This window comes from Brachypodium distachyon, chromosome 1 (assembly GCF_000005505.3).
Source record: "Brachypodium distachyon strain Bd21 chromosome 1, Brachypodium_distachyon_v3.0, whole genome shotgun sequence".
Taxonomy (NCBI): domain Eukaryota; kingdom Viridiplantae; phylum Streptophyta; class Magnoliopsida; order Poales; family Poaceae; genus Brachypodium; species Brachypodium distachyon.
In genome coordinates, this window is record NC_016131.3 from 63381349 (window position 1) to 63391188 (window position 9840).

The following is a 9840-nucleotide window of genomic DNA, read 5'->3' on the forward strand; positions in this document are numbered from 1 at the left end:
GCCTCGGAGGACACACCAATTATTTGCTACTAACTGCGGAAGCAGACACGTGCTGCGTCGCCGTGCCGTTTACGGGCTTCCGATGGGGATTGCCGGCCACATTTTTCAATCAAACCGTGGTGAGGAAAAGAAAAGGACCAGGCCGGCAATGGTGGGTGCATCGACTCTTTCTTTTTCTCCGCTGGATCGAGATTCCAATAGTAGAGATGATGGTAGATGCATTGTGGGAAAGCGAAGAATCTGATAAAGCATGGACACAGACGCTGATACTGTTTTCCGACAATGCTAAAAAGAATGGAGCAATGTATGGTTGGCGAAATTATGGACCTTTAATTGCCAGCAAAGATCATCGTTTCAGTACGAGCCGTCAAGTTATGCATGACACACATCACAGCATATGCACGTCGTTAGGGCACAGTATATACTCGAAGTTTTTTTTTTGTCACACAAAATTTTCTGCGCCCGTATCCACTACACACCAAGTCACCAACCGAAGCAAAACAGATGGAGAAAACAGAGGTACATTAGTCATTCATTCATGCAGCATACAAACAACATCAGCTATCAGCGAATCATACCTACCGCTTGCAATCCAGTAAAAGACACAGAGCCAGGCATAAGTGTCCATGGGGTTAAGCACTAGCGTTCTCTCCCTCGTGATCAAGCTGGGCACCGTTCTGATCGCCGACTGTTGCCTTTTCAGAAGGAAGACGGCCCACCACAGGGTACCTCTCTTTGAATTTATCTTCCCAATCTTGTAAAACCTCCATCTCATCTGGACTTAGGCCTTCCAAGTCTCCGGTCAGGTCATTAGGGTCAAATGACATCAATGCCAGGGCCCGAGATGCATCCCTCCCGGCAAACAAGGAATATGGTCCTTGAGGTCCATAAAAGAGCCTGCATTCAAGGAAAACAGAAACGAGAATAGAGTTGTGAATACTAACCAAGAGAGACTGCATTACATACACATGATGACAAAAGTAAAATATGTACACATGAGACCTAGCTCGAGGAAATGACAAAGTATGCTAAGATCCTAAATTCTTGACTCAAATTTGCCCAAATATTGATGTGTCTATTCTTAAAAAGTGTCTAGATACATGTAATATTTTGACAATAATCTAGGATCGGAGGGAGTAACTATGAAAGAAAACAATACGTCAGAGTATCTGCCAAAACACAAACATTTTATTTGTGCAGAACGAGATCACATTTTAGACTTCTCATGTGGGCATGGAAGCATGTCCCCAATACAACATTTCATGCAAACAGCCAAGCATTGACAGTAGTCATAGTACAGTGCACAAGTACCGAGTTTATATCTGACACTCAGGTCTACGCGGCCGCCCTTGCCAAAGATTGTATGAAGGATTCACATGTACATACCTAATTCCTTGGCAGTATTTGGGCCAAATGAATATCAGCTAAAGAACTACAGTATGAACTCTAGAGTCAAGAATCAAGACAGTGTCAGCAATGAATAAGAATATGCTTCCTGTCTGTTGAAACAACAGACTAATAAGATGAATAATAGCTAAGCAAAGCAAGGCCTTTGAAGGTAAGGGACAGTAGCTATTTACTAGTGTACTACTAACTGCAGACAGCAGGATAAACAATGCCACACTAAACTACAAGCAAATGATTTCGCTAACTAGACTACTATTTTACAGACAAACATGGAGCTAAACAAGGAGAGATGGCACCTGCTAATTATGATCACCAAGACAACAAGAATAGTATATGCTAATGAAGATAAAAGGTGGACATAACATAACAGCAATCAAATATGGAAACATTGGCGCCACAAGAAATGAAGAAAGCAGAAAGCAGAAGGTACAGTAGATCAAATTAGTCTTTGCGCAAAAAAAAGTAGATCAAATTAGCCACTTATGGAGTAGCATAAAAGTGATGCAGAGTTGAAATACAGCCTACAATGAATACGATATTGTTTCAACTTAACATTTAACAGTTTCTAACAATTGTTGTAGTTATTTTTCCTAGTAGTAGCATACTGTAATTGAGCAATGAGCATCAGCAACAATTGTTGAAGTTCACTTCATCAAATCATTACAGCAACTGACACTCTTAATGAAAAATGGAGTAAAGTTTCAGAGCTCCCATAAGTGGCTCAGAGACAAAAGTAAGACAACGTGTTCTTTTAATTTGACAATCCACTTGACCCCTCTTTGTTTTTTTCTATTGTAAAGGGCAAACAAGGATCAGGACCCTTCTCGTTGTATTTTTAGTCACATACTAAGAGTACGATGTGATAAATGATGCAAATAGTTTGAGATAATAAATTCAGAGTTAAATACACAATTCCGTCCCTCAACTAGTCAACTGTCCCCACAGCTCATTTTTGTCACTAAACTATAAAACTGACCAAAATCGGTCCCTGAACTAAACTATGAAATTTGAACACCATGAATACTGCACTGAAGTAAGCTAACTAACACAGCGTTGTAGCTGAAATAGACAGGACCGATGTCTAGTGCATCAAACAACAAATATTTGCACAATCTAACGCCCAATCCCATGCCAAAAAGTAACCAGCAGCTGACAGAACATACCACTCCATTGGCTATAGTCCATTTCATCAAGTGCTCACATGCACGAGGTGCAAGTATCCAAGAGTAATCAAAGGTCCAGCAACACCATGACAATAAAATCTGGTGAGAACCAGCGAAGCCATGTCGAGTTGCTCAAAATTGAGGAGAACATTGTACCTTCCTGTCTACATGTGCAAAATTCACCTTTTTGCACTGCACCTATTTAAGGGGAGTTTATCATCCTACTATAACTCTATCAACCTAATAAGACGCAGGCCTCATTTCACAATCAAATGGACAATCCACACCACAAGTTTGATAGCATACTTAAACTTACTAGCACGCATTATATATCTTGCTAAGAGCAGCAGGCCGTCCAACTTGGATCAGCTCTTGGCACTCCATATTAACTTGATTTGCTCGTACTGATGCAATACTGCTGCTAATTTGTTTCCCTCTAATAGTCTGTTCGAGCTTGGCCACACTAAACCCTGACCATAGACCAGATCAGAGTACTCGTATACTTCTTACCTCCCGCGCGAGACGTCGTAGACCTGGCCGCGGATGGCGATGAGGATCGACTTTGCGGCGTCCTTGCCATCGTAGGCCCTGAGCTGCTCAAGCGTGATCTGCCCCATCTGTACAGGGTCCGGAAACGGTGGCACGAATGGCTCCGGCTCCGTCTCTGTCTCCGGTCCCTGCTCCTGCTGCTGAGGCGCCTTGGGAGGCGCCGCCGGCGTGGAGGAAGCGGATGCGTCAGGGGCGACGAAGAGGGTGGAGACGATGAGGTAGGTGGCGAGCATGAGGGCCAGGACGGTGACGGCGGCCGCGGGCGAGAGGCCCGTGTAGGCCTGCACGGCGTCCGCGATCCCCTGCGCCACCATGGGGTCTCGCTGGAGCTTGGGGTTCGGGGGAATGGGCCTGACGGGAGTAGGTGCGCAGGGTGCTCCTGCCGCCGGTGAGGCGTGACGGATGTTGACTCGGTGGCCCTGACGGATGTTGACTCGGCGACCTAGCGAGGAAAAAGGGGAAGCACAGCCAGCGGGTCTGCGAGTGGCAGCGCACACTGGCGGATGAAATGGGTACTGCTGCTTGTAATTCTTCTGTTGCCGTGCCGAGTGCCATTAGCGGGGCCGGCAACCTGGCACGGTACTGGGCCTGTGCGCCATACACGACACAAAGCAACGGGCTAGATTTAAACGGGCTGCCGAAGATGTTATTGGCCAATAGTTGTACGATAGCTGTAGGTAAAATTGCCACCTTTCTCTCTCAAAAAAAGGTAAAATTGCCACCTATGAATGTTTTAATGCTACAAAAATGTATATTTGTTTTAATGTGGAACATATTAAGAAATAGATTAGAGATGTAACTATGTATGTTAACATACAACTCAGCTCCACTGTAAAATGAGAAAGGAACTATGTGCCTACAATTCACTCTAGTACTTGTAAGATGTGTTGCTGGTCGATCATATGGGCATTTAACCACAAACTAACAGATACTTCCTCCGTTTTTAAATACTTGTCGCTGTTTTTGTACGGAGATGTCCTTAGATGGGCAAACCGTCCTGCTACTGCACCCGTCAAGGTGTCTTCTCTTTCACATCTCTTCTCGAAGATCTTGAAGATTCGTTTCTCGACAAAGAAGAAACCCAAGCATATATCCATGTCAAGGCAGAGCAAATTTTCTGACTTGCGCGTGGTGACTTTGGGTCACTGACACAACAGGGCAATGGCCCAAAGTATAATACCTCCTGATGTCAAGGGTGTCCATGGACATTTCGCTCCAATTCCGAGAGAGTAAACGACGAACATTTATGAACGGAAAATCAGCAAAAATGTCTTTGATACCTACTCACAAACTGCTGTATGGTTTGGTTCTCTCTCGCTATATTTTGTCGTGAGTAAATTTTATCCACGGACACTTTATGTAAACAAAATTACGGTATTTTATTGATCCGTAAAGCTGGTGAATCAAGGTCAGCAGTACATACAAACGGCAAAATAGTTAAAAGACTAGTCAGATAAGGTATCTTTTTCTATGTCTACCTACACAGTGAACATGCAGAAAAAAAAGGGAAGGACGATTTCTGGCAAGAAATGTTTGCACAAGAGTGGTCACTCAATGTAAGTTCTGGTACAAGGTCAAACAGACAAGTACATTGACATTGTATTGTGAGTCACGATATGACCTCGGTTGCACATAAATGCCAAATTATAAACCCATGCTTATATCTCATCTCGTTAACTCCCATCATAGTATATCAGTATGTAAACCCTCATGACTTAGCATTGTACTGAATTTTCTGACTACTATTGCAAACCAAAGTCAATCAAATTTCTCACTCCTAATTTCTTCTAGATCAAACTTGAATTGATTAAAGTATAAATATGGACCATATGAGCCTTGACTAGATACGGAGCCTACGCTTGTGGATTTTTGCCTTCTCCGCATCAATGATTGACTCCACCTGTTTAACGGCGCCCTCAAGCTTCCCTTCAGCGTTGACAACTACATAGTCAAAATGTTTCATCCGTCTCACCTCCTCTCTGGCTGTTGCAATTCTGACAAGTAGCATATCTGGTGCTTCTGTTTTTCGGTGAATGAGCCTTTTGACAAGTGCGTCTTCGCTCTCTGCAACCAGAAATATGAAAATTGCAGATTCACCAAGTATCTCTCTCAAAGTTGCTGCTCCTTGAATGTCCACTCTCAAGACAATGTCATGTCCTTTGGCCATGTAATCACGGATCTGCACATAAAAAGAACTAATATGAGTAGATTATCACTTTATCTACAAGGGTTCTTTACTGAACTTTTACAGGAAAAAAGTCAAAAATAATTTCTTAGGTTCTATGAACTTAGCTGGTGGTAATCAAGTGCAAGTTTTCTCTGTGCCTTGTATTAAAAAAAATCATGTTCTTAAGTTGGATTTGCGCTACATTATGACGGAAAAAAAATCAGTATTCCACACTAAGCGTGTAAGTCTGTTTGTTAAAGTCGCAGCTTCAGCTATAAGAAAACAGGTCAAGAGAGACTATTACTTAAACATTAACGCCAAGAACAAACAACAAGACACGTAGTGCACAATTATCTCGCATTAGTAAAAGAACTAGAGAAGAAACACACAACCATTGTGCTTGCGTTCAACAACCTACACTGGGAGTATAATGGTTACAGCTGTTACCTAACCGTGTCACTTTTTTTTTTGCGTCACATGTCGATCTGACACAAATAAATCATTGAAATATGATTCATATCATTTGAGATAATGGTACAACATTCTCTTTAAACATGTATTGTTTTAGTCCATCGCAAGCGTGCGGCAATGTTCTAGTACAGTATAATTGTTGAAGCAGATTGAGAGAGGTAAATAAATACATTCAAACATGAAAAGGTTATCCCTATATAAGTTAATCATCAAATACAAGAGGGCAACTATTTCAAAGACTTGCATTGTTGATAGTTGCTACCCACTGGAGCTAGTTATCCCTTATGTTCTACTCGTGACAGTTTAATTTTATCTTTAGAAACTTAAAGCACAATATATTCGCAGACAACTCATATGATTGCTTCGGTCGTGAACCCAGAAACACATGGCAAACAAGTTTGCTCTGCATAACGATTGTAGTTACTCTTCTAGCACTCTAATGTGGTTCACACAGACGAAGACATTGAACAGGTCTGTTTTGGGTACAAACATCATTACACCACTATGCAGTCAATATAGCATTCTGGTATAAATAAAACAACAGAAGCGAAGTAGTAGCACACCTGCTGTTTGGGGATCCCCTTGTACTCCCCATAAACAAGAGCGTACTCAAGCAACTCCTCCCTTTCAATCATTGTGAGGAATTCCTCCTTGGTGACGAAGTGATAGTCCTTCCCGTCAACTTCACCTGGCCGCATTGCCCTGCTCGTCGCAGTAACCACAAAATGGATCTCTTCCCGCTCCTCTTGCAGCCTCTGGTTAACAATCCACACACGACATTTTAAAGCTGAAAGCGCAATCAAACAAACACCAACGCCGCATTATAAGTAGGGTGTCACCTTGATGACGGCATCCTTTCCCACGCCGCTCGGACCACTGATGATGATAATCATCGGCTCCGGTGGCGGCGCCAGCGGGTCCGAGCTGAACGTCGTGCCCAGCGCCGCCTCCAGCCCCCGGAACAGCTGATCCTAAAATGCCACAGCACAGCACAGCACAGCACACCTCAAGAAGCGTTAGGCGGAGGGGAGAAAAACGGGGAACCACGGCATCAGAGAATTGGGCCAAGACCTTGTCGGAGGAGGACGAGGGAGGCGGGGGCGGCGGCGGTGGGGGCGGGGAAGAGTGGTGCCACCCGGACGAGGAGGAGGACATGAGGCGGCGCGGCGGGGGGCGGGAGGCCGGAGCGGTGGTGGGGACGGCCCGCGGTGGAAGGGGGCACCTCGCGAGGAAGGGAGAGCGGGCGAGGACGGAGGAGAACCTCCGGGTAAGAAGAAGCATCGAGAAGGTTCCGGAACGAGGGGAGGAATGGTGCCAAGAGGAACGGAGGATGTGGGGGATTGATTGCTGGATGGGAATGGGAAGAGGAGGGGTTTGAGGGTTTTTGAGGCGGCCTGCTGTCAGATTCGTGTGACACATAGGAGGAGTAGTATTTACTATTCCTATACGAAAATAAATGAATGGTATTCTTTGCCCTTGCCTCCCCTCACAAAATGGCACCAAAGCATATGTTCTTGCTCCAGATTGTTGATACACGCATATGTTCTTGCTTCAAGTTCTCTCCCACAGCACCTTGTTTGTGAAGTACTCCAAGAAGCATACAATTTTTATCCATGAATGAATTGTACTCCTATGTTAACAACGTGGTCCGTTCGACGGTTCACAAATCAAAGGTTATAGAGACCAAACGAGTTCAGGCAAACAAGAACAGAACATAAGAATTCGGGGGTTCATTTATACTAGTTCTGACAAACCAAAGGTTACAGAGATCAAAACATTTTGTTCCGAAACTAATATGCACTGCTTTGGGAAATGAAGGGAGTACGTATCACACTACATAAGAATCAGAGATCATAAGTGTGATGAAACTAGATTACCGTATTTCAAATGGTGGAGTTCTTCAATTGAGCAGAAGGATATAATTCACCTTAAGATAATACTAGTGCAAACTAAGTATTTCAAAGTGGGAATATGCTTGCATATTTTCTAGGATCAAACAAGTACGTCAGCATATCTAGATGAATACCACATCATAAACATACATAATATTACAAGTTCAAATGTTTATGTAGTTATAACACTTGTTAATACATCCTCTGGAGAACAAGGATTCTGTGAACATTAGACTGCAGCTTTTCTGGCCTTGTTATTGATTCAGCGACAATAATTCAGGTTAAGAATTCGAATGCATTCATGTTTTACCGACATTATGTGTATGGCCAACGGCGAGCAGGGGATATCACCAATTGAGGTGCACACAAAAGGTGCAGAGTAAGGCTCGATTGCCATTGCTGAACCGTGTTGTGTTAAACTTATTTTATAATCTGTTTTAGAAAGACGCACACAAAAGCAGAAAAAGTAGGTTAGGCAAACGAAAAGATAAAAAAAAATTGGTTGAAAAAGTTGAATTATCATAATCTACCTAAATGACAAACGCATACTAACTCGAATGTAGCAGCGCGACGGCATTCGTGGAGAAAAACAGAGCTCTGTTGGGGGCGGGTGGTGAGGGAAGGTGAGGCGGAGCACATTGTGAAGGCCACAAGGAGCAGATGCGACGCGACGGCGTACAGAGACAGGAACGAGCATGGCGACCGTGGCGGGCGTTGTTTCTGCCTTTCTGGTCCCTGATTTGAAGGACGTTTGCAAACTGACAAATCACCCTCGAGGTACTCTTGGTAGATCACATTGGTCCAGCTACCTTATCGATTGAAACCGTCCGGCACGTCACGCTTGCTAATACGGCCCGGCTGCCCCTATACAGAAATAGTTTAATCGATTGACCGACTTAACATACGCGTTTTCGTTATGGACAAGCTCTCCTTCTGTGCGCATCGATCGACCGACGTAGGGATTTGCATGGGGCGTTGTGCGTCGCGTCGGAGATTGTCAGACAATAAACGTACGAGATTGGAAAAAATGAACAGAAAAATCTTGATGACCCATGAACCTCCTCTGTGTGAGGGTGTGAGCAGTCCTAAAAAGAACTCTTCAAAAATGTACAGCCACTAAATTAACCAGTCATGCAAAAACAAGAATGTTGTAATAGATGATAAGGTACATTGGATTTACAGATTTAGAAAATGTCCAAGATCGTCAAAGTAGAAATAATACTTTTTTCAGTCGACTGGACGTTCCTACTTATCGAAAGATTTATGTACGTAAGTACGTTGGAGTACTTGGTGGGCGGACAGTTGAAACAAAGAAGAGTAAGCGACATCAGGGATTTGAAACTTGCAGCATGAGAAGTCCACAATAATCGTGCAAAAACAAGCATGTTATGTGGCTTCCTTGCATAGTTTGCTACCCGGAAGACTGAGACGTCATTTGCCCGTCATCTTAGGTGCCAAAATTCCATCAACCTAGACCCTGTTAAAGGTGCTCTTGACTAGCGCATGCATAGCAAAAGAGACGAGGATGTATTATCGAAACTTACACTTTACTTATTGTCAGAGAATACTATATGCATGATCCTTTATTTTTCATCTGCAGACATGGTTGGTGACTTAGGGCACATACTTTGTTATAATGTCATGCACGATGACATATTCTCTTCGGGAATGTTGGAAGAAGTCAAGTGAATGAGAACCTTTTTTAACAGCACCAAGTGGATAATTAGACACAAGTCAAATCAGGGAGTACTATAACCTGGTGGCACCTGACGTGGCTGAAAATTCAAGTAATCGTCCTGACACAGTGGTTGATTAGCACAGGATGATATCATGATGTCTTCATAAAGGAGTCTTCAGAGTCAGACTAATCGGCGATGCAGTGGTGTGAACAAGATTACTCTGCCCTTTGTTTTTGTAGCGTGTGTCTCGTACGCACAAGCAGTCAAAACTATATAACATACCACACTGTTTTTTTGGCACTCGAGGTCCTCTACAGCGCGCGTCCACGAGTAGGGATGCAGTCGGGGTACTGCAAATAAGTTCAGTTCCTCTATCTAATTTCTGATTTGAATTTAAACAAAATATTTGAAAATTAAACTAGGGGTGGGTCATTTGCGGGATCCTGTTTACGTCCTATCTATGAGAACTTAAACCCAGATGGTTGAGTTGACATCCACTTCCCCTATGGAAG

General features: G+C 43.5%; 2 protein-coding genes across 2 annotated transcripts; both read right to left on the reverse strand.

Annotated features, from left to right (window-relative positions):
• Window positions 1-310: 310 nt before the first annotated feature.
• On the reverse strand, window positions 311-3636 carry LOC100844503 (membrane steroid-binding protein 1). The gene is made up of 2 exons (XM_003557981.4): window positions 3081-3636; window positions 311-897 (listed from the first exon to the last, which is right to left on the reverse strand). Exons 1-2 carry the CDS (start codon window positions 3431-3433, stop codon window positions 633-635), a joined length of 618 nt encoding a protein of 205 aa, XP_003558029.1. The 5' UTR covers window positions 3434-3636; the 3' UTR covers window positions 311-632.
• A 999-nt stretch (window positions 3637-4635) lies between these two features.
• Window positions 4636-7125, reverse strand: LOC100846064 (guanylate kinase 2, chloroplastic/mitochondrial). Its single transcript, XM_003561635.4, has 4 exons — window positions 6829-7125; window positions 6597-6728; window positions 6321-6512; window positions 4636-5298 (listed from the first exon to the last, which is right to left on the reverse strand). Exons 1-4 carry the CDS (start codon window positions 7036-7038, stop codon window positions 4960-4962), a joined length of 873 nt encoding a protein of 290 aa, XP_003561683.1. The 5' UTR covers window positions 7039-7125; the 3' UTR covers window positions 4636-4959.
• Between the last annotated feature and the right edge of the window lie 2715 nt (window positions 7126-9840).